This window comes from Bos javanicus, chromosome X (genome assembly GCF_032452875.1).
Source record: "Bos javanicus breed banteng chromosome X, ARS-OSU_banteng_1.0, whole genome shotgun sequence".
In the NCBI taxonomy this organism is placed as follows: Eukaryota; Metazoa; Chordata; class Mammalia; order Artiodactyla; family Bovidae; genus Bos; species Bos javanicus.
Window position 1 is genome coordinate 4,900,206 of NC_083897.1, and position 24,907 is coordinate 4,925,112.

Consider the following 24,907-nt stretch of genomic DNA (forward strand, 5'->3'; position numbering starts at 1 on the left):
AATAACTTTTCAACTTTAATCTAGTTTCATATTGACTTTATAAACTATTTGACTTTAAAGATTTGGATGAAACAACATTTATACTTGTGCTTGATTTTTCTAAAATAGGACAGTTAAGAATAAATACTCACCTTGAGGATTCCTGGAAATCACCCATTACCATCCTTTCCCCTCTACACTCCTATAACATTATCATCAAACCATCACAAAAATAAAGAGAAATTTAAAAAATAACACTGACAACTATGAATTCATTAATCATTAGGAAGGTTTTAAGTTCTGTGGTTTTATAACATTCTTACAATATCTGAATTTTAAAGATCTCCAGAAAATTTTTTTAAATAAAAAGTTTTATTGGAGAAAAATAGAACCACCACGTACACAGGGAAAAGAGCACAAAAATTCAACTGATACAGAACTGAAAGTCACAACTACCCAATGTTATTTGCGATTACTTTTCCATTTCTTAAATGGCTTCCCTCAATTTTTAAAATAGTCTTACCAATTTTTTTCAGCTGAAATAGCATCAAAATTTCAAAACATTTAGAGCCTCAGCGAAGGGACCAGCTTTTAAGATAACAAAGGTGACACACCACGAGTCTCCTAACAGGACCAATTCTACCGAAAAATTCCTGAAGCACATAACTACTGAGTGTGGTAGAACAGTAGCTCAGAGACCATCAGGGATTAGTTAGAACACTGACTTAGATTAGACGGTCCAGTATGCAGAGAAAGCAAACAAAAAAGCTGCATTTCCCAGTCAGATGAGTTCATGTAAGAAAACCAAGGAGGTGCTAAGAAAATACAGGCAATGTCTGCTCAAAATAATTAAGGCGGCATTCTAAATACCACATATTATTCGACAACAGTGTGTAAAGTGATGCAATTAGAAAACAGCCAACTTAAAAAAAAATATGGTCACAGGTCCTTGAGAACTCAAGAAAACAATCAACAGCAAACACAAGAGCTGAAAGTCTTCTCAGCTGAGGGTTAGGATCTAGGTATTCTTCCCAATAGCTTCAAATAGTCAAGGAAATAAACTGCTGCAAAAAGCATTATAGCAGTTCTGATTTTTTTAAACCAAAACAAAATTTCTGCTTCTCTTCCAAGATCAATTCCCTTCAAAACTTCAAGGAAAAACAAACAAGGAAGCAAAATAAAACCCCAAATACAAAACCAAAAACCACTGATGGTAAAGAGAAGCTTTTCACTCACATTATCAATTTGAAAAAAACAATACTTTTGCTGTTTTTCTATGTATGAACAATCCTAGGACATTCCTCTGAAAAGCAGGTGTCCAGTGGCTATGAGAACTCTTTACCTTCAAGCAACTTTGCAAAGAATAAGATCAGCATAATACAGAATTTGAAATCCCAATGAGGGGGTGTGTAGGGAAAATGAGGAAGGATCTAGTTCTATCTAGGGCTTTAAGGAAGTTAAAATAAGGATGACAGGAAAGACTAATATGCCAACAAAAAGGAGAGTTGCTGCTGCTGCTAAGTTGTTTCAGTCATGTCTGACTCCTAGCGACCCCATGGACTGCAGCCTACCAGGCTCCTCCATCCATGAGATTTGCCAGGCAAGAGTACTGGAGTGGGGTGCCATTGCCTTCTCCAAAGGAGAGTTGAGGTGCTTCCAAAAAAAAACTTTGGTAGAGAAAATAGGAATGCTAAATCCCAGGAAGCCTGTAACAATCTACAATTGGTCCAAGTTAAAGACAAAACTGTCCAAACAATTTTGAAGTCTAAAGGCAGTTGAAAACTAGTTTGTGAATTTTTGCTCTTGTAAAAAGTTACAAAATGTGGGTTTGGTCTCTTTTGCGATGTTCATATTATATTCACTTTTAATATGAAGAAACAGTTGGGTTTTTCTCTCCTACCATGTTCTTCTAGCACAACTGATCAGCAATTTTCTATTTCAGCTATTTTTATAAGTACCTGTTAATCAGCACAGTAAACTCAGGGCTGAACCATATACACACATCTCATAAATTGAACATTTTAGGATATGTGTATACAAGACAATATGTAAGCAACTGTCCCTCTACTTGAAAACTTGTTTCCAAATAAAAATTTTAAAAACATCCCTTTCAGTGTAACAGAACATTACTTAGTAAAATATCAAGAGCTATGACAACGTATTTTTCTCTTCAAGGGAAATCACAAAACAGGTGAACAATCAAGTCCAGGGTGGTTTTTCTATTTGATAAATACATCCAGAACTCTGTACAGTAAATAAAGTTTGCATGCAGTTTAAGTATCTTTAAATGACATTTTAAGCAAATAAACCTTTTGCTTCATAATTAAATGGTGTATAAGAACCCCCTCCTCCTTCTTTAATAGCCATAAGGACCTCTTCCCCAGTTCCAAATAGGAATCATGAAAACCGGGTACTTTCTTAAAGAGTTTTCTGCACATCATACTAAATAACATGCAAGGAGTTCAACAACATTCTTCTTAAAGGTAAGTATTACTCTTTAAATGGGCATGTTAACCACTGAAAAGTCACTCAACTATTCCCATTACACTGCTTCATTTGGTCATTGGTAGTATAAAATAATTCAAACAACAACAGGTTAGTTTATCCACTGGCTATTGTATATGACAGCAACTGCTTCAAGGCCAACAACGTTTTATGCAATGTAATTGTACTGGTTTGGATTTTCTTTGTCTCTCTCCATGTAGTCCCGGTCAATTAGGGATTCTATTCTCTTCTTAAGATCAGCAGGCTGTAAGAGAAGGCAACTTTTCAGTGTTCATAACCCACTGGCTCAAGCCCCTTTACCAATACTCAATTTAAAAGAAAAAAAAAAAAAAACAGCTTTGGCTCACTGAATGTATTTAATCTCCTTAATATTTTTTTTTTCTTTTTCAAATCTCCTTAATTTTAAAGAGGAAAGCATGATGAAAATAAATCAGGTTAAAAATGTTTTTCTACTATACCTATACTGTCGTATCTTGTCCTACTGTTATATAGTACATTCTCTATTTTAAAGAGGTCTGCTAAGAACCAGCGATTCTCTGCACAAATACAAAAGACCATCATAACTTCACATGAAGAACATGTTATAGTTTAAGGAAACAGAATGCTATTTAGTTTTGCCAAGATAGTTTGAGAAGATAACTAGATCCTAAATTTGGAAAAAAGCTGGTTCTCAAAGTCAGGTTTTGTTGCTGCTGTTGTTGAGTAGCCAAGTTGTGTTCAACTCTTTGAGACCCCCATGGACTGTAGCACACCAGGCTCCTCTGTCCTCCACTATCTCCCAGAGTTTACTCAAATTCAAAGTCAGGTTGCATTTTTATAAATTACAGATATACTATGGAAATCACTATTTACAAGATTACTACAACAAATGGCTTGATAAGTGAAGTTATCATCTCATAATTCAGATCTCTGTATTTCAGGTTTAATGTAAGATTTAACTGTTACTTGCCCAAAATGATTTGAATTTTTAAACTCTACTTGTTGAAAAATCATTAAGAAAGCTTATAGCTTGTTCTCAATTGCATTCTTAGCTGTTGGGCAACAAAAGTCCACTGTCTTTTGTATCTAGCCTTAAAGAGAATATAATCTTGCTTGCTAATAGCTTTTCAGATTGTGTAAAATGCCTACTTGATCAAGAAACTTAAAGAGGGAAAGTAGTTTGACTGGGCAGTCAAAATTTCAGTGAAGTGTGAATTCCAAGGTTTGAAAATCGAATGACTTGCTCTTAATTATGGCGAAAGACCAAAAATATCAGCATATTTATTATAGTGGTCCTAATAACTTCCTTAGCTAGCTAGTATCAGTGGGCTCTCTGGCTGGAGGTGAAATGATTGTTAAGGCATAGGATGAGGGTGAGAGTGTGGTCATGAGCAGACAGTATCGACAGCTAACAAGCATTTATGTGTCAGGCCCAGTGCTAAGTTTTTACAAGTATCATCTCATTTATGCTTCAAAATAATCCTATGAGGTAAGTACTATTATCATCTCCCATTTTACAAAAGAGAAAACAAGCTCAAAAGGTGAAACAGCCGAGAGTCTATCCAAAGTCTAACAAGTATTTATCATCACAAGAATTTGGGAATCTTCTACAACATGAGATACAGTCCAGTACACCACCACATTGTCAAAGGTGCTTTATTACTGGGAATTTATATTGAAACATATCCATGTGATGACTAATTTTAGTTTGCCAGAACTATCACTAAATTTTACAAAAAGATGCCTAATGATGACATTATAGAGTTTTATTAAATTGGAATATAATTGCCTATATGGTTTTTATTTTTTATTTATTTATTTATTTTTTTTGCCTGTATGGTTTTTAATGGACCCTTACACAAGCTAACTAAACAGAAGACTTAAACAGAAGACTTAATTAAAATAACCACATCTATCAAATAGCAAGGTATTCTTAGGAGGGAAAAAAAACTTTTTAAGTAACAAAGAAGCTAAAAAAAAATTAAAGTGAATAAACTTGAAAATTTCAAGTTTCAGGTATAAGAGCTTTTATAAATTGTTTTCCCCTTTTGTCACAGCTGCCCACATATGCCAACAAAGGTTGTTTTTTTTTAATCATATATATGAGCACGAGAAATGAAAACTTTTGTCCCTCTAAATGGTCTTCAGGTTTTAGTCAATGTTTGTAAGATTTGTATCTATAAAATCTAATTTATATACATATAAAACAATATAATTTTTATATATAAGCAGCTCAGTAACAAAATACTTAAATACCTACCTTGACTGGAAATTTCAACTGGTTGTACACTTCTGAAACAAGGAGATTGTGGCTAAGTGTCTTTCTCATCTTCATAATTCGAACAATTGCAGCATCAATTTGATACTGTCTATCTTGAAATACTCTTTCTGTGGTACTAGCTTGTTCTTCAACCTAAAAAAAAAAAAAGTTTTAAACTTAGAAACTATACCTGAAGTGAAACCTGATTACTTACACAAACTGTATGTTTTAGGGCCATGACACAATTAACACTTTAAATATGCTGAATTATCAAAAGAAACCTCATAAATACAGACAATGACAAAAAAACCCCCCTACAAACATAATTCCTGTTTGTCCTAGTGTCCTGTATCAATGAAGTAATGCCAATATTAGTTAATAGAAAAATACCATCTTGGTTTTTCTAGAGAGACAGCTGATGAAGAATGTATCATTTCCTTTTACTCTGTTCTCGTAATCTTAATGTGTCACAAGCAGTTGCTGACCAGATTTCTGTATAATATTAGCTTTATCTGTAAAAGTGACTGACACTGACATCTGACTCAAACAAAATATGGTACCACCCAGCTAAGCTAATTAGAGTCAAACTTCAAACTTTAAAATTTATTTTGTAATACATAAATCAGAAATGCACAGTTTAAAAAGCCAGTTAACCAATTTTAATGTTACAGCTAGCATGTTCCTCTTTAGTACTTAAATTAAGAGTAGTTTGGGCTTTTTTATTTTTTGCCACACAGTGCAGTTTGTAAATTCCCTGACCAGGGATCGAATCCATGCCCCTTGAAGTGGAAGCACAGTCTTAACCACTGGACTGCCAGGGAAGTCCCTAGTTCGGGCATTTTGTAGTCAGCTTCTTTCTGATACAGCATACATGTTTTAAAATGACACGGTAATTTAAGGGAACATCACACCTTTGATGTGAATGTTAACAAGACAGGAACTTGTCTGCAACACTGACCTTTGTGCTATGCTAAATCACTTCAGTCGTGTCCGACTCTTTGCAACCCTATGGACTACAGCCTACTAGGCTCCTCTGTCCATGGGATTCTCCAGGCAAAAACACTGGAGTGGGTTGCCATGCCCTCCCTCCAGGGGATCTTCCTGACCCAGTGATTAACCTGTGTCTCTCATGTCTCCTGCCTTGGCAGGTGGGTTCTTTATCACTAGTGCCACCTGGGAAGCTTAACATGGACCTCTGAAAGTCAAAGTGAAGGTCATTCAGTCATGTCCAAGTCTTTGTGACCCCATGGACTATACAGTCCATGGAATTCTCCAGGCCAGAATACTAGAGTGGGTAGCCTTTCCCTTCTGCAGGGGATCTTCCTGACCCAGGGATCGGACCCAGGTCTCCCGCATTGCAGTGGATTCTTTACCAGCTAAGCCACAAGGGAAGCCCAAGAATACTGGAGTGGATTGCCTATCCCTTCGTCCAGCAGATCTTCCCAACCCAGGAATTGAACCAGGGTATCCTGCATTGCAGGCGGATTCTTTACCAACTGAGCTATCAGGGAAGCCCACATTGACCTCTACCCCATATAAGAACTTTTTCTCCAGTACTACATTAAACCTTGTTGGGATTGAAACCAACTGGTTTCAGGAAATGCTGCAGTTGCTGGTTTCCTTAATAAAAGTCTCTTACAAACTCAAATGACAAAAAAAAAATATTTACTGTTGATCAAAAAAGTACTAACTAAATCATTTCACTTTCACCAAGGAAGCTGGCAGACAAAGAAAAAGAAAAGATAATCTTTAGTGCTGGCAAGGGCACAGTGAGACAGGCACTCATGCTATCAGTGTCAATCAGTCCAGTCTTTCTGGAACACAAAATAGCATAATAAATTAAGACTCTTAAAATGTTCACACTCTTTAACCCAAAAGATCTACTTCCATGATAAATTTATAAGGGAAGATCAGAAAGATTAAGATTTAGGTACAGAGATGTACCTTGCTGTTTTATTTATAATACTAAGAAGTTAGCCCACCAGGCTCTGCCATCCCTGGAATTCTCCAGGCAAGAACACTGGAGTGGGATGCCACTGCCTTCTCCCCTACCCCCTGCAAAACCCTGCAAAATCAAATACTGAAATACACTGAGCTAGATACAGGCCCAGATAATATTAAGGATGCTGGTGGTATTCTATGCTAAAATCTTCTTTATAAATCTTTACTGTGAACACATATAATTCCAGTACATCAGGATGAGGAGAATGCAAAAAAAAGTACCGTTTCTTTCATCTGAATTTGATTGATCTTTATCCTGAAAAGTTTGTGCTTGAAATCATCATTACAAATGAACTTGTCACCATCTTCGATATCTTTACCCTTTGGATTTTTCGCCAGAACTCTGGCTTTGCCACAAGCCAATGACTGCAATGTTCTCCTTAACTCTCCATCCTCTGAAGAAGAAAGAGTGGTTTAGCTATCTGTAACTAGCACATCAACATGGACAGCTGTAGCTCAGTCTAGCTTCTACCCTACCCATCTATTACAATTGTTTCCTTTTTCCTCAAGGTTCATGAACAACATCCTCTTTATCCCACCCAATCGCTTTTTTCCTGGTCATCCTCTAAAGGCTTCAATTATCATTCCATGTGGATAACCATCACACCTTCAGAAATGACATCCTACTTTTCCCCAGTCCCACATTTAAAGGCTACCTCCACCTGGCTTTTATATGCTCATCAATTTCAGTATGTCCAATATTTTAGTCATCATCTTCCCTATAAAAATGCATCTTCTTTCCAATTGTTAGTCATGAAGCCACCAACCTACTCTGGTGAGAAATCCTGGAATCATCTTTTAACTCTTTCCTCTCCTTCATCCTCCATGTATCTAGCAGTTGCTTCCTTAGAGATGCCTTGTCTCTCTTCTCATTGGCCTCACTGTAGTCTAAGCTCTTTGTCACTTTACGCCTGAATTACCCCACGAGCTTCTGGCCTGGAATCTCTTCAACTTCCAAGCTGCCCTACTATCTACTGATTCTAGGCAAGCTGCCCAAATGACTCCCACCGAAGGTGTGCTCATTCCTTTCTCCATACCTTTTCTCATGGTATTTCCTCTTGCAACATAACTAAAATCTGAAGGCCCAGCTCAAACCCTACCTCCTTCATGAAGGCGTTCCCCACTGTGCCAGTCCACAGTGATCTCTTGCTTCAATGAACTAACACACTCCATCAGTACCACAGACTGGTACTCACTGGTTGTGAAATTATTTTAAGTGTCATTTCCCCTTTTCCCCATGGTTCTAAGTGCTGAGGAGAGGGATTATTTCTTTAGAGTCCCCCAGACCACTTAATCAAGTAGGGTGCACACAGTGGACACTGAATAATGCTTGCTAATCAACTGATTCAACACAAACCTATTCCAGTAGCCTGCTTGATCTCTTCTAAACTGAACTCCTCTCCCTCATTAAACATTAGCAGCACCAGTGTTTGAAAAAGAGAGACCTGGAGTTCTTTTTTACCCTGTTGGAGAAACAACAGTGTTAAGCCATCATTTTTTTAAAAAGCACATGAAAATTAATCAAGTAACTAATCTCTTACTGGAAAGCATTTTTCAATTAGTGGATTTAAAAATACAGGTTAACATTATCCAGAAAAGCCAATGTGTTCAGTGGAGGGTTTAGGTGTGATCCTACCTAAAATAGGAGGAAGGATTGAGTGACCTTTCTACAGGTCTTTTTTAAGCCTTATAATTAAAACAGAACAACAAACTAATGAAAATTAATAACTCAGCTTTATGTGTCATTACAGATATTTATTACAAGCAGTAAGAAATCACTATTTCAATGCATTTTCAATTTGTCTGATTCAGATTAGTCATGAAAAGCTGTAGGATTTTTTGAAATTAGATATGAGAACTGTTCCCCTTAACACCCACTCTCTTCTCTAGCTCCCAGCAACAAAAAAAGAAGTTTCCTGTCAAAAGTGGCAGCTTGAATTTTGCATCCACAGGTGCAGCAGAGCCCAATCAAATGTGGAAAAGACCACAATCATATACACAGAGCTGTGACACGCTATCACTATGTCATGCGCATATATAAGACAAACTTATAAAACACCTTAAAAACCTTCAAGTTAAGAGGGATGATCTCAGTATCAAAGATGAAGATGAAAACTAAGTTGGGGGAATATCTACTTACCTCTTTAAACTCTGCCTTTAGTACGCAGTGCCCTAGAGTTGATTGCCATTGAAGTTTCCTGCCACTATGTTTGCCAAGGTAAAATGTCTTGAAAATCTCCTGAAGTTTTACCATCTACAACAAATAATGCTTTATTTAAGCTCTGTGTCCAGTATCACATTCACTACTTTTTTATATTTACATGTGTAAAAATGTATGGAAGTTTTAAAGACTATACCCAATAGGGCCACTGATCACATTGATGTAAGGTAATAACCACCAAATTTAATAGCATTTATCAGATTTACCCTCTCTGATCTGTCTGCAACATTTTATCATCCTCTCCTTTTTAAAAAATATTTATTTATAAACTTAGTTGCAGTATATGGTATATAGTCCCTGACCAGGGATCGAACCTGGGCCCCCTGCATTGGGAGCCGGGAGTCTTAGCCACTGGACCACCAGGGAAGTCCCATCCCCTCTTCTGAAACATTCATCTCCAATGCTTTTTGTGCCTCTGGACCTTGCTGGTTCCTTTATCTTGCTAGTGTTTCTTCATTGGTTTCCTTCTTAGGTTACCTCTTCCTACCACCTACCAGTTGTGAGCCTTTTTCAAAGTTTTGCCTTAGGCCTGTTCTTGTTTCCACATTTTCTCTCTTAATGAGGGATTTACTCAAGTATCCATCACTCAGCAATCCCACCCTCTGGCCCAGGTAATATACCATCAAGAATTTTTGAGAGTTGGGCAGTGATGGGTACTAATACAATCTGGGGAACTGAAAGAAGAGTCAAGGACACTGGCCCCAAACTAAGGAATTGGCATCTTAACCTATGCTCTAATGATACAAGAGTAATATAAATAAAAGAATAAAACATTAAAAACAGTTGACATTTGGTGTGGCTGTGTTTACACAAACTTTTAAAACAACTCTTACCTCTGGTGGTAAATGAACTTCCATAGGCACATATGTTGGCCAGTAACCCATTGTCAGGATATTCACAGTTAATTCAATATTCCCAGGTACATTCTGGTTCTGCATATACTACAATAAGATCAACACACACACTGAGATCTTAAAAAATAAAAATGCATACATTCCATGCCATAAAAATGACCCATTCAAGAAGTTCCTCACTACAAAACTACAGGTGATACTGACCATCTTTAAAATAGAAGGCAAAACTATTAAAAGGACTATAAATGAAGCCTATATTAAAAGTGCCAGAGAAATACACCAGGTAACATTTTGCTACAATGTACACAAGGATCAGGTGACTCCTTCAGAGGCATTAACAACTTAAATAATTTCTCACATATGACTGGGCTGTTACAGGATTTCTTCTCCATTCTTTTCCCCATACCACCTGCAGTATCCAGTTTTGGAGACCCCTACATGGCTTGGAAAACCTGGCAGCAACCCCCCATTCCTCACCCCACCAGCCAGCCCAAGTGTCTGGTTTTTCACTTGTTCCACTGTGTGTTTGCAGGGAGTGACCTGAAATGGGGAAGGAAGAAGAAGGGGAGAGGGCAAAGCAGGTAGACCCTATTCTGTAGCTACTACAGGACCCATGATCCTACTAACCCTGATCTTTCTTGAGTCTTCCACCCTCATCTCCCATCACAGCAACATAGTGGTAAAGAAATCACTGTTAAAACCCTAGGAGAGGAAAATCTATCTTGCTATCACTATTATGTATAATCTTAAATGTTTCAAAACTAACTTCTACCAACATCTGCGAAATATACGGATCTAGCATTTCATTCCCAAGGTCCCCAAAGGCCTTATACAACCACTCTATCACCTCTTCCATCTCCATCACTAGCTCTGAACTTGCAACTCACCACCAGTGGTTAGATGCTGCTGCTGCTGCTGCTAAGTCACTTCAGTCGTGTCCGACTCTGTGTGACCCCATAGACGGCAGCCCACCAGGCTCCCCCATCCCTGGGATTCTCCAGGCAAGAACACTGGAGTGGGCTGCCATTTCCTTCTCCAACGCATGAAAGTGAAAAGTGAAAGTGAAGTCGCTCAGTCATGTCCGACTCTTCGCCACCCCATGGACTGCAGCCTACCAGGCTCCTCTGTCCATGGGATTTTCCAGGCAAGAGTACTGGAGTGGGCTACCATTTCCTTCTCCATGTTTCAGTCTTCTACATATGCGTAATAAGCCCTCCCCTATTTCTTTTCCAAACTCATCAATTATTCCAAACTCATCCTATTCCCTCTATGTCTTTCCTAGCAACAGACCAAACTCCTATTCCACAAAGGAAAAAGGCAAATCCCACCAACACATGCCAGTCACTGGTGTTTAGCAACCATTCACCAACCTATCTACCCTTTCACAAACCATCCCATCCACTCACCTTTTGTCTATCATTAACCTTGTTTTCCATCCATTGGTTCCTCCATCCATCTACTTATCTTTCCTCATGTCCCGTTCGCTCACTCATCCTTCCATCTATTTGTCTATAGACTCATCTTTTGATACATCAAAAGATGCTAGAAGCCCTGTTTTCACTAGCTACAGCCTTTCCTGTCCTGACTACTTCTGCTCAATACATTTCATCTCTATTTTTGTGTTATTTTGGGAGTATATTGAGAATACATTTTGAAGTAGGTCAAATACACTTACATTTCATTGGTGATTATTTTCTTCTACTGTGACTATCATCTAAGTTGCTATGAAGTATTTATAACAAATACAAGTTTCTACTTATCCTCTTCAGTACAAACCAAAATAAGAAGATAACTAAATACATTTAAGTTGGAGGAATTAAGAGTTTAACTCACTTTTACCTGTTTGAACTGAATCATGATGTCTTTAGAAAGTTCCATGTCTTTAAACATTCCTTCAAGTTTGCTGGTGAAAGCAGCTCCACATTCTAGTAAAGATGTTTATACATTTACAATATTTTAAAGTGGTTAAAAACAAAGAATTTAGAATTGAAAACATGAAATGTAAAACATACTTTAGGATGAAATATGGTCTGTAAGTATTCATAAGAATAAAAAAAGCCTTACCCCAAAGTGTATGCCCCACTAAATCAGAGTCAAATCTTAATCCTGTAGTAACTTTATCTACTTTTTAGGCACAAGATAAATGGGAAATTTTATACAAATGATAAAAACAAGAACAATGTTTTATTTTTTAAAAAATCACGACAGCTCTCCATATGTAAATAGGTTGGAAACCTCATGAGCTTACTCAATTTACGTTTTTAATCATATGAACTTACAACGACTGACAAAAGAGGCAATTGACTGAAAGAGTAGAAATTAAGCTAATATTTTCTCTCAGAAATTAAAGAAGAAAAGGACCAGGAGAATGACAAACATACCATGTTTAAGTTTGGACAGCATTGATTTTTCAGCATCTACAGATGCACTTTTCCCAACTAAAAGGCGCTTGGCTAAATCTTTCTTATAGAAGGCCTCAAAAACATCCTTACCTATGTAAGCAATAAAACACAACTCTTATATTCCAATATAAGGTTTTGACACAATTTACTCAAAGTGCTTAATAAATCACACCATTAACCCAAGTCATTTAAATGTACACGTTTTATCCAAGTTTGCTAAATACAAGAAACATTAGAGGTAGATTTTTGTGCCAGACATTTCAAGACTTCTTTGCTGTAAAGAATTAAGACTGAATTTACTTTTCTTTAGAAAAGCTTTAGTTGACTAGTAATTTTAGCATCAATACTCCTGAGATTAAAATAAGTAGCAAAATTCAAGACTCTTAATAGTGGAAAAGTCAGAGCACAAGGCAATTAAGCAACATTCCTCAAGTACCCCAATAAATTAAATGCAAGGAATTTAATAGAATTTTAAGTATTTAACCCACAAGTAAATATACCTTATAGGTTGATTTTACTCGCCAGTTTCTCTGTTGAGTGCTTTGTTTTAAAAGAACAATATTAAAACAAAAATACGTACCATATATAAATCTAAATATAATCATAATCTTATCCAACATTTTTTCAAGTTCTTCATCAGTAGCTTCTTTGTTGCCTGCACGAAGCTTTGAATCCACATACTTCGCTAAAATGGGGGAAAAGTTTGTTGTTCAGTGATCATCAGTACCCATGAGGTACTGGTCACTATAAATACCAAACAGGAGTATGATATACTGAGTATTTCAATGTTTTACATGTACACATGCATTTTTAAAAAGTTTCCATATGTGATATTATACATGTTTCAATATTGTAAAGTAATTAACCTCCAACTAAAATAAATTTATATTAAAAAAAAAAAAAGTTGCCAAAGTCAGGGAGATCAAGCGACTTGTTCAGTGTCACAGAGTTAAAAAATATAAGAGCTTCAACTCAAACCCGTCTTCTGGCTCTAGACCTAATGTACTTTCTACCATACTGATGGGATAAGGAAACTCTGGTGGGGGGATGGTGGTGGACGTGTTTACAGCCTTGTGCAGGAGTCAAAGTCACTGAAAGACATGGCATATCTTCTGGAATGTTCATTTTACACTGATGCTAGGCAATCTGAAATACTACTTTTCTACTGAAACAAATCAGATACATTACAGAGAGGAGGCAAAAATTGCAAAAAATTTAAGGGTAAATAGTAAACCAACAAAATTTCATCCTTTTAGTGAAGGATCTTCTCAGGTACCTCCTCCTCTGACCCAGGTGAGGAAACCTGAGAAGAACTGCAGTACACCACACTCTACTCTAAATAGGCCCAGATTCCTAGGTTTATTTTCATCCTGAACATTCTTTCTCACTGGCAACTGTAATTTTGTGCTAGCCTTTCCTGTGTGTGGGCCTCTAGAAAAAGTACCCTGTCCCACCGCTAAATTGTTCTAGGCTTGTAAAACAGCTATCAAGCTTTTTATATATAAAAAGAAAACAGGGTTCGATGTACTGTCTTACAAAGAAAGACCATGTTTGATAATGTGGGCTTTGAGATATTCTTTAGCATGAAGGACTACTCCTTGCATCTGGCTTCTTAGAAACCACCAACTAAGCAACTAGAAATAAATTTCATTGTTATTGAAAGACATGGCACAAAGATGTTAATATACAAAGCCTTATGAAAGAAGAACATTAAATGGGAAAAGGGACTGGAAAAATACCTATAAGTTCAGCAGGCTTGTTTGGTCTTTTGTTAATGAATGTTTCAAATGCTTCTTTCATAGCATTGATAAATTTTTCATTCTTCAGGAAACAGATATCAATTATATGGTCAACCTTATCTTTAAAATCCAGCAATTCTTGAACCATGGTTTTATCCTTTTCAGGATTAATTACAATAGTGCTACCAAATGCCTAAAAAAACAAAAATGTGTTTTTACTAGAATTTAATTATCTGCAATGAAAACAATCCCCCAAATCATATTTTAAGTATATACACATACCCACATACTTTAAAATTTCAAAAAATTAAATAAAATAAAGCAGGTTCTGAAATCAAGAAAAGAAAAGATAAAGTGATAAAACATCCAGACTGATGACACTCATCTATAATCACAAGGTAAGGAACAGCCACTGGGTACAAAATATCATAATGGGGTCTTATTGTAGAAGTTTCTAGGGTTTTTTTTCCCACTTTTAAAGTCAGCTTGAATTTTTAAAAAATGGCAATATGCCTTCAGCGTAAGATCAAAGGCAAGAAATTTGGATCCTAAAAAAGTCCTATTCCTTTTTCCACATTCACTACTATAATTATTTGAGCTAGAAATCACATCAGACATCAAGAAGAGAACTGTTTTATTGTTAATTAGCCACATGGCTATCATTCTCAGGTTGACTGCTCTCAAAACTCCCATTACTTGAAAAACAAAAGGATCTAACAAATAAGAAAGCATTCATATGTACTCTAGGTGTACAGATTATAAGCCATCAGAGGAAAAAAAATGGTTAATGTTAATACCTTAATGTATTCAATCCATTGTTGTAAGAGAACCTGAACGCCACCTCGAACTCTACTGAAGAGCTGATACAGGAGAGATAAATCTTGAATTCGGTTTTCATCAAGGAGGTTATTTAAACCTGATTTTTGAAACATTTGGTATTTAAAAAAAAAAGTGAACAAAAATGTCAGGTATTTTAATGAAAAAGAAGTTAAAATTATTCTGATACTGGTTTGAACTATGACTAGTCTGTGAATTTTAATATAGAGATGTGCTTTGAATTAAACTCAAAGAGATAATTACCTTTCCAAGTGAAAACTAAATATAGGGAACTTATATAAAAACAAAAATTATATAATGGTCTGGACCATTTAACATAGTAGATCACATGTATAAACCAACTTATAAAAATTGGTCTGAGTAAATATGGTATTCTTGGGCTTCCCTTGTGGCTCAGATGGTAAAAAATCCGCCTGCAATGCAGGAGACCCAGGTTTGATCCCTGGGTTGGGAAGATCCCCTGGAGAAGGGAAAGGCTACCCACTCCAGTATTCTGGCCTGGAGAATTCCATGGACTGTATAGTCCAGGGGGTTGCAAAGAGTCAGACATGACTGAGTGACTTTCACTTCACTTTCAAATACATGTTACAAATACCTTGTATGTGCAATAGCCATATTATATTTGCATTACTGTACACAGTTATATTTCAGAGTATTGGATAAGGCCTGTGGTATATAAAAAAGGCACTGGCACCCCACTCCAGTGCTCTTGCCTGGAAAATCCCATGGGCGGAGGAGCCTGGTAGGCTGCAGCCCATGGGGTCACTAAGAGTCGGACACAACAGAGTGACTTCACTTTCACTTTTCACTTTCATTCACTGGAGAAGGAAATGGCAACCCGCTCCAGTGTTCTTGCCTGGAGAATCCCAGGGACGGCAGAGCCTGGTGGGCTGCTGTCTATGGGGTTGCACAGAGTCGGACACGACTGAAGTGACTTAGCAGTAGCAGGCCAAGTTTAAATGAAGTCCTAAAGTATTTGATTTTCAGAATGAAATAAAAGTATAACTGCATTAAAGTTCTAAGATATTTTATACAAAAGATGGCTAGAGAGAAAGGTAAGACTTTTGCCTATTTGTAACACTGTTAAAGTAAAATTCAGGGTATACTCATATATCACTTAGGATTAATAGAAATGCTTGGTTTTATATGCTAGAAACAACACTTTAGTGCAAAAAGGAATGCATTTCCTTATTATTTAATATTTAATATACTTAATATTTATATACTTAATTTAATATTAAATACTTAATATTTACTATTTCCTTATTATTATTCCTTAAAAATTAAATTAAGAATCCCCAAATTCCTACTGTTTCTTTACTGGAGTTGGTTAAGACTCCTCTCATCTCACTTCTTGTATCTTTAAAGTTAAGGAAAGAGGCACCTCCTGAAAGTTTACTGTGATGAATAGGGACAAAGCCTTGTGTCCTACCTCAGGAATGCAGTAATCTGCTATCAAACCTTTAAAAAGGCAAGCTTTAAAAATGTTTCAACTTATTTGCTACTATTTTAAAAGTAATCTCTTATTTGTAAATTGCCAATTACCTTTCTGAAGAATCGCTGTTAAGTGTTCTCCTAGAAGTTGTTTTTCCACAGTAGCAATTAATGACTTCCTATAAGGAAAAAAAAGTTTAGAACTAGACATTTGATTTTGCTGAAAATTTAGTCTCTCTTGGGGGATAAAAAATTTAACTAGCTCACTTTATTTCAATATTCCTACTCTTCTGTATAAATTTATTGTGCTCAGAGTTACTCTACTTTATGCCTAGAAGGAAAACACTGTGTATTTCAGAATTTTGGTATATCACAAAATAAATATTTAAAAGGTCTTGCCATGGCTGGCTTTTCCTAAACGTCTCTGCTTTTACTAGGAAGTATTTATCTATCTGCTTATAGGAATTCCTTGGCTGGTAATATTTAGGAAAGCAGAGAAATACTTTCTCCTATGAACACTCGCTGAATTTTAATCAGCCTGAAGATTTCAAAGATCACATTAGCTTCTAATACTATTCTTTAATTACATGCTAAACACATATGGACAACCAATAATCAAACCCTTGACTAAACTAATTAAGTAGGGAAAATAACAACCTGAAGTTTGCATTATGAAAACAACTGTTAAAGTCTCAAGTTTTACCTGAAAATACTTACTAACACTTGGGGATGCCCAAAGTGCCTTAAGTGATTCCACAGCACAGGTTTAAGGCTATTAGGCTGAGCGTGTAATACTTACTGGGTGGTCTGATCTAAGTAAGTAATAAGTCTGTCTGCTTCTTCTTCTAGACGTTTATTAACATGGTGAAGGTATTCAGGAACCTATAAAGATAAGTTTTTCATATATTGTTTTCCTCCCCATAAATCATTTAGTAAATGTCAAGTCCAAAAGATCCTGGGAGTAGCCCTGTCAAATGTGACAGGGTTGAATCATATATAAAATCACATGTAAAATTATAGCAGCATAACATCTGGAAGATAAATGAAAGGGCAGCTTACGTTCTATAAAGTAGGGACTATTATGAGACACAGTGGATTTATTCATCATGATTTTTAAATACCTCTCTTTCCTGCATTAATTTTTGGCCTTCAGCTGCGTACAGTCGGTTAGTTTCTTCCAAAAATCGTTGTTCAAAAGAATCCTGATAAATCTGGGAGGGGGTAACAAAGAAGCTCAATTATTCAATAAATGTTTACTGAATGCCCTCTATGTGAATAGCATTATGAGTCTGGCTTTTTTAAAGTTTTTTTGGCCACACCACGGGGTTTGTGGGATCTTGGTTCCCTGAACAGGGATTGAACCCAGGCCCCTCAGCAGTGAGAGCATGGAGTTCTAACAACTGGACCGCCAGGAAATTCTGTGTTTGTTTTTTAAACATCAGACTAGGTATAGCAATCAGTTCTGTAGTAAGTGAAGTAGTTAACTTACTTGCAAATCAGAGAGCATGCTTAGAAGGCTTCGGAGTAAACTTCTATCGATTGCTTCACCATTCCTCTCCCTCTCAATCAAAAGAAGAATGCCATCAATTGTCTTATTCTGGACTTTCTGATCACTTATAATATGAGCCCTAAATAACTCCAGTCCCATGTCCCTAAAATAAAAAAAATACACAAAATCTAAATTAATTTAAAACAATACCACTTCTGGAGAAGCTTGCTTGACTTCTCACCACATGTTTTATTTTGTTTTGTTTTTTAATCATTTATTTATTTTAATTTGGCTGCACTGGGTCTTAGTTGCTGCATGTGGGATCTAGCTCCTTGTCCAGGGATCAAACCCAGGTCCCCTGCATTGGGAGCGCAGAGTCTTAGCCACTGGACCACCAGGGAAGTCCCTCACCACATGTTAATTAGGGTTCCAGGCTTTGAAGCAACAACTGTAAAAGTACAAAACCCACATATTTAATTTTAAATAATATTATTAGATTAAAGCATACAGGAAACTCATTGTCTTTAATGAGAACTGAAGCTAAATTCCCATCTTCCTCTATAACTAAGTTTTATTGATTTATTTCCTTTGGTGGATTTCTTCCTTGGTCAAATCAAGAGAGAAAATTAGTTCAAAGCTATAAAACGGTCTTCACTGTACTCGTAATGAAGGCTTAATTGCTCATTTGTCATCTGCCTTCAGTACTCAAAAATCAGTGAATTCTGATAATTGCTGTAGGTAAACACTAGGCACATGGTGGGGGCAACAGCTCATTATACTCTTCTATTTTTGTGTATACATGGAATTTTCCCTAATAATGTTAAAAGATAATGAGTGAACTCTTGATCGGCAACAAAATGATGCATATTCAAACAGTCCAGAGCAAACTTCAATCCTTTCAGCTAACAAAAAAACTTCTTCATAAAGAAGAAGGTAAAACTGCTATAAATACAAGTCTAGAAGCTAAATGTGAGTTTTTAGACTATTCCCTGTATTACTTACTCTCTTCTATTAGTGTAATTAAGATTTGACTATGATTTGTTAACAAATCTTTTCATAATTTTTTTTCTTGCATCCTTACCAAATGGATGGTAGCATTGAATTCTGAAGAACATAAGTCCTATCCAGAAACAAAAAAATGCTCCTGATCATGATCTGTCAATGAAAAAAAGAAATCAATTTTTAATATGTTGTGAAGCTGAAATATTTTATAAAATAAGACTGCACGGTTTACTTGTATATATACTAGACTACTAGGATCAAACATACAGATTAACACATCTGAAAATATGCCCATACCATTTTTAATTAAACTATTAATAAATTTTAACTCTTGCTGTAGTTTCTAGGACAAAAAAGACACTTAAAATGGTCTATGACAAATTTTAACTCTTGCTGTAGTTTGTAGGAAAAAAAAGACACTTAAAATGGTCTATGACTTCTCTGCAACTTGAAAATTAACTAAAAATCAAAACAGAATCAAGGGGCATATAATTTTTCCTCAGCAACAGTTCTCAGGGTGAAACTGTCTTACAATTGTATACGTGGGATTTTGGGTGTGTGGGATGGATTTTAAGATTTTTAACTTGCAGAATATAAGGTTTAAAATAATACCAGATTGGGAAAAAGGAAAGGTTGTGATGTGAATAAGCTAAAGTGCAGGACCAGCAGGCACTTTGCTAGGTAACCAAATAACAGGTGGGATAGCCATTAAGACACAAAATGTAACACTTATTTATAGTGCTACAAAAATAAAAATGATTCTAAGGTATAAGTCATTCTAAAATACTGGTTTACCCATAACTTTACATTTTAAGTAGAAAACTCAACCAAAATTAGTTTTAAGTCCCCCTATTGCAAAACTTTTAAAACTAATATTCTTGTATTTGAAGAAACTTATTTTAACTACAATATTTAACTGAAATGTAATGCTTTTTTCCATCTTACCATCTGTCTACAATGGTTCTGCCAACATCTATCAATCTTCTTGAGAAAAAGAACACTATCCAAAGAGTCTGTGAGATACACGTTAAGGATATTTTAAAAATGCTTAGGACAAGTAATACATGCAATGTTTAAGAGCACATTTGTCTTAAATATGGAAAGCCCTACATACTAAATGAAACTAAATAGTACTTATAGACTATTTATCTATTAACCTATTTAACTATAGGTTAAGACTGCTTTCACTCCAGGGGCCGTGGGTTTGATCAATCTATGGTTGGGAAGGAAGAACCCACGTGCCACAAGGTCAAAACAAAACAACAAAAAGCAAGTCTTAGATATAATTGAGCCATTGTGTTTTCAGTTTATTATTTCCTGATTACCTTTCCTCAAATGGAAATTTGTTAGGACAATAAGAGTAAAGACATAAAGAAATTTTATTTACATTAGTGGTACAATGTAGATTTGGACCCTAATTAGAGGTAAAAAGTGAAATTTTGCTTTTTTGTTTCCCTAGAGGCAAAATGAACAAAAAACAACAAATCTACAAAACATAGGCTTTCCATTTTAAGCTGGTTTAAAAAGTGAGGGACAGAGGGAAGAAAAGATGAAAATACAATAAAACAAAAAAATACTTTTTTGTTTTTAAAAGGATATTCTCTGAACTGATGAATCTGTGCTTTGATGTGATCTTCACAAATCTGTCTCAGCTGTTTGTACAAGTTCGCAGAAATCTTGTAAGAACAGAGATTTTCCACAGCCTGCAAAATTAAACACATACTTTCTTAAGGAGTGAATGTGTGTGTCTGTGTATATATATTTCTTGATTATTTACATCTAATTCCTATTACTTGTTATTTCTACCATGTCAACTTATTAAAAAGGATTATTCATCCATTTAAAACACAAGATAAAACAACCAAATATCAGTGCAATTAGTGAACTTTTTTCCTAACCAGTGCAGTATACCACCCCTCCCCAAATCTGTTTATTCTGGCAGTACAGTTTAAGTATGGGGGGAATCAAGCTAAATTCTCCACTTGTAAAGACACTGAATTTATAACAACTGCTACATATAAATTCTGTCTTATTCATAAAAATATTAATTGTTTTCATAAGCAGAATTCCATTTTGAGTTTGAGAAATAATTTCACCAATTGTTTATTAAATGGGTTTGGGAGAAGGGAAAGGCTACCTACTCCAGTATTCTGGCCTAGGGAATTCCATGGATTGTATAGTCCATGGGGTTGCAAGGAGTTGGACACGACTGAGTGACTTTCACTTTCACTGGGCAGTCCAACTACCACTTAATTTAAATTTATTTATACTTTCTTTGGTTTTCCTGAACAGAGTAATGCAGAATTTGTTGCAAGCAGTATTATAAGAATGAAATAATTATACAAGGGTTTGTCTCCAACATTGCAGCTTAAGAATATTTAAATAAAGATGTTTTAAATTTTGCACAATGGAATAAATATTAATTACTAAAGAAATACTGAATTTTTATTTCTTCTCAATTGTTGGATTGGTCTTTTATAGTCAGATCCCAAAAGGACAAAACTGAGATTTCACTGAATTTCTTCTTAGGTGTATCAAAAGACTTTCAAATTTAATACAACAGGCATGGTAGAACTCTGAAATAATCTATAATTCCAACTAGTAAAGACTTAAATACTTAACACCAGGATTTCTTTCTTACCATAACAGAAGGCAAAATTTTCATTAAAATTGACTCTAAGGGACCATCCAAGTCCTGTTGGTTGGATTGGAATTTTATAAATACGTAGTTGGAAGTCATATTCCCAGCATGCAGGTCCAGCAAATAAACTCATAAATGAAAAGAAAGCTTAAATGAAAGCACTTACACTAAAGGAGGAAAGGTGCTACACCTTACCAGGAAGTAGCAGACCACTTAGATCCAGCAGCTCAAGAGGAATAAGGAAGCTAAGTTCCTGCTGGCCACCACTTACGACGGGGCCTTGGGTCAGGCCACAAATGTCTAAGAGTGCGTTTATTTCATGTGCCTGACTGGTTCACAATGTGCCCCTATGGACTCTCTCTCTTCCTCCTTTAGTAGTCTTCTTATTGTATCTTGGTGTTCCTTTTGAATGATTTTCTCAGCATTTCTTGTTTCCCTGCTTAAATTGTCTTTGTACTGAATCTTCTTCACATTTCCCACTTCAAGTACTTCTCCAAGTCCTACCTCTACCATTCCCTTCTGCTGTGATACTTTCTTCCATACATTAGTTCTCATCCCACCTATTTATCTTCTCATACGGGATACCACATTCCCTTACTACTCAGCTAGGTTCCACTTCTTCCAATAAGCTTTCCTTAACTGTCTCAGCTACCAATGACTCGTATGGCACTATCAACAATCATACCATACTGACTTGTCACTGAATCAACACTGTATCTTTTAAGGAGAGCTGGCCCCCAACTCTCCTTAATGACAGAAAGAGACCACACCATGGGCTCATGTACCTGTATGTTCTTGTACCTGGGCTCTAAACCAGGTGAATATAATATTCAAAAAACTAATGTACTTATAACTAGCAATGTGTCCCCCACACAGAAGGGGCTTACAGCATAAAGTGAAAACCGGTCAGAAGATATGTAATTACAACACACTATTAGGAGCTATGATGGGGATAAACATAGAGGTGAGGTCTCTAACTCAATCTTTATGGCAGGGAAAAGTCAGGAAAGGCTTGCTGAGCAGCAGTAATGAGGTGGAGTTCCAAAGACCCAGAGGGACGTGGATAAAGAGCTTATGGGAATAGTGAGAAACAGAGAATTGGGCCCAGGTGGAGCAATGGTAAAGAATCCACCTGCCAATGTAGGAGATGTAAGAGATGCAGGTTCGATCCCTGAGTTGGGAAGATACCCTGGAGTAGGAAATGGCAACCCGCTCCAGTACTCCTGCCTGAAGAACTCAATGGACAGAGGAGCCTGGCAGGCTACAGTCCATGGAGCTGCAAACAATTGGACACAACTGAGCAATTAATTGCATGTGCACGCACATTATATGCATACGGCTTCACGTGTGCTTAGCTGGAGAGTGGTTTAAGATTGTTCCTTGTTGTTCAGTCACCAAGTCGTGTCCGATTCTTTGCAACCCCATGGACTGCAGCACACCAGGCTTCCCTGTCCCTCACCATCTCCTGGAGTTTGCCCAAGTTCACATCCATTGCATTGGTGAAGCCATTTAACCATCTCATCCTCTGTCACCAGGCTTAAGTTATTAGAAGCAATAAAAGAAGGTAAGGCAAAGGCAGGAGGATCTAAGGTGAGTTTTGAAGATAAAGATGGAACAGAACCCCTTGCTAGTCTCTAATTTAGCCTTGACTGCTTAACATATAGACCAGATCCAGTAATTTTCCATCTTTAAGAACTTTTCCATCAAGCTCTTCAGGTACTGTTATGGAGAAATTCCCTAACAGGTATAAAAAAATACAAAGGACTGAATGGTGTGGTGCTGGATGGTGGTCAACTGTCATTTATATATATATAAAAAAGAAAATTGAGAAAACCTCCACAGAGCTGTTTTTGCACATATGAAACATTTCTGGAATGATACCCCTAATAACATTTGTTTGCTGGGGGAGGGAGGTTGGAGTGGAAGTGAAACTTTTCACTACATGCTCTCTAATATTTTTTTGGGTTTTGAGCCAGATGAATATATAAAATATTCAAAAAATGTAAGTACTTGCCTCCCCCAATAAAACACTATCTTTCCCACCATCATACTTTCTAGCATGGAATTCAAGGTTCAGTATTACCATTATTTACTCTCATGTCTGTTTATAATCTTCCATACATGCCGTGATCTCAATACTCTGCTTTACTCACTTTCAAGCAAGGTTTGTTTGGAACAATCATGTGTGCCTAAAACAGTGGCTTCCAAAAGTTTTTGACAAGCCACAGTTAAGAAATACATTTTATGTCACAATCCATTGCACATAAAGTAAATTTATGTAAACAAAACAATATCTTCATGAAGCTGCACTTACCATTACTATATGTGACCTACTCCAATATTTTCTATTTTACTTCTTAAAAAAAAAATGCTGGTCATGAACTACTAACTTCATGAGCCTACTAGAATATAAAGACCTCAGCGGCAAGGACTAAGTGATCTCTATATGTCCATGGCATTTCTAGCTTTGCACATAGTAAACAGTCACTGACTCAAGAAGAATCGGGTGTTTACTAAGAACTCTATCCTGTTAGGTGCTGGGACAGAAATACGAATAAGAGTTAAATGACCACTTAGGAGTTTGAGGTAAACTATTTTATTCCAGATCTTTGAAAAGGAATTTTAGAAATGTATTATTTTACACTTCACTAAACACTCTGGAAATCTTTGGAAGTTTGATCTGGTATAATTATTACTAATATAACCTCATTGCACAGGTAACTATTTATATTAAACAATCTAGATAATTCTATTAGACTCTTAAATAAACCTATCTTTTTATTTAAGCTCCCAATCACTAGTTAAATATGCTGCCTTAAATCCTTTTTGCAGGTGTCAGCTATAAAATAAGAACATTTTAATAAGGTTTTAACTTTTATTGTTCCAAATCCCAGCCTCTTCCAAGTTGCATCAGAAACATGTTTATCTGAAGAAAAACAAACAAACAAAACTCCAAAGAAAATATAAATGTGTAGCAAATGAAATGCAAAACCATAGTTCCTGAAATTTGATGCTTTACGGAATACAAGATTTAAGAAACAGCAAAGGCACATAAGCTCTCATTTAGGACGCAGAGTGGAAATGAGGTTAAGAAGACTAGAATTAAAAAAGTGAGGATTAAAACAAGGATAAAAAATAAAGAATGCAAAAATTAATGGTAAGGGAGGAAATCTAGAAAATTTTCTGATTCAGCAACAAGAGACACTTAAGAAAGATTCAATTCCCTCCAGGGTGCTGAACTCTGGTCGCTAATCTAATGAGTTGGGGCTTATTTTTCAAACCATATGCTTAAATAGAAAAAGAAAAAGCACATCACAAAACTTTTCAACTGATATAGCAATAAAACCCAAATTATCTCTTTTTATGTCTAGTAAAAATGGCTAAAATAAAATGATCAAAATATATCAAAAACTGAGAACTGCAGGAAGGAAGCCAAATAATAAAACCTAAATTATTTTTCTTTTTACATCCAGTAAAAACACCCAAGACAAGTTATCAAGGACTAAGAATTTGTAATTGGGATAAATAGCAGGGATAGTATTAACAATTCAGTAAAAACAGGAG

General features: G+C 36.1%; 1 protein-coding gene across 6 annotated transcripts in view; it reads right to left on the bottom strand.

Annotated features, from left to right (window-relative positions):
- Positions 1 to 332: 332 nt before the first annotated feature.
- The window catches only part of CUL4B (cullin 4B), a 45,851-nt gene continuing 21,276 nt past the window's right edge, over positions 333 to 24,907 (bottom strand). For 3 of the 6 annotated variants that reach the window (XM_061408608.1, XM_061408611.1, XM_061408612.1), the window contains 18 exons: positions 20,301 to 20,405; positions 19,648 to 19,716; positions 18,782 to 18,855; positions 17,701 to 17,863; positions 17,333 to 17,422; positions 17,011 to 17,093; positions 16,323 to 16,390; positions 14,738 to 14,856; positions 13,941 to 14,133; positions 12,782 to 12,886; positions 12,181 to 12,291; positions 11,639 to 11,724; positions 9,779 to 9,886; positions 8,865 to 8,978; positions 8,082 to 8,187; positions 6,947 to 7,119; positions 4,724 to 4,876; positions 333 to 2,728 (listed from right to left, as the gene is read on the bottom strand). In XM_061408608.1, coding sequence (XP_061264592.1) covers positions 2,633 to 2,728; positions 4,724 to 4,876; positions 6,947 to 7,119; positions 8,082 to 8,187; positions 8,865 to 8,978; positions 9,779 to 9,886; positions 11,639 to 11,724; positions 12,181 to 12,291; positions 12,782 to 12,886; positions 13,941 to 14,133; positions 14,738 to 14,856; positions 16,323 to 16,390; positions 17,011 to 17,093; positions 17,333 to 17,422; positions 17,701 to 17,863; positions 18,782 to 18,855; positions 19,648 to 19,716; positions 20,301 to 20,405 — 2,016 coding nt within the window. In that variant the 3' untranslated portion in view covers positions 333 to 2,632. Of the gene's footprint in view, positions 2,729 to 4,723; positions 4,877 to 6,946; positions 7,120 to 8,081; positions 8,188 to 8,864; positions 8,979 to 9,778; positions 9,887 to 11,632; positions 11,725 to 12,180; positions 12,292 to 12,781; positions 12,887 to 13,940; positions 14,134 to 14,737; positions 14,857 to 16,322; positions 16,391 to 17,010; positions 17,094 to 17,332; positions 17,423 to 17,700; positions 17,864 to 18,781; positions 18,856 to 19,647; positions 19,717 to 20,300; positions 20,406 to 24,907 lie in introns of all 6 variants that reach the window. The other 3 variants (XM_061408607.1, XM_061408609.1, XM_061408610.1) reach the window with 1 other exon arrangement.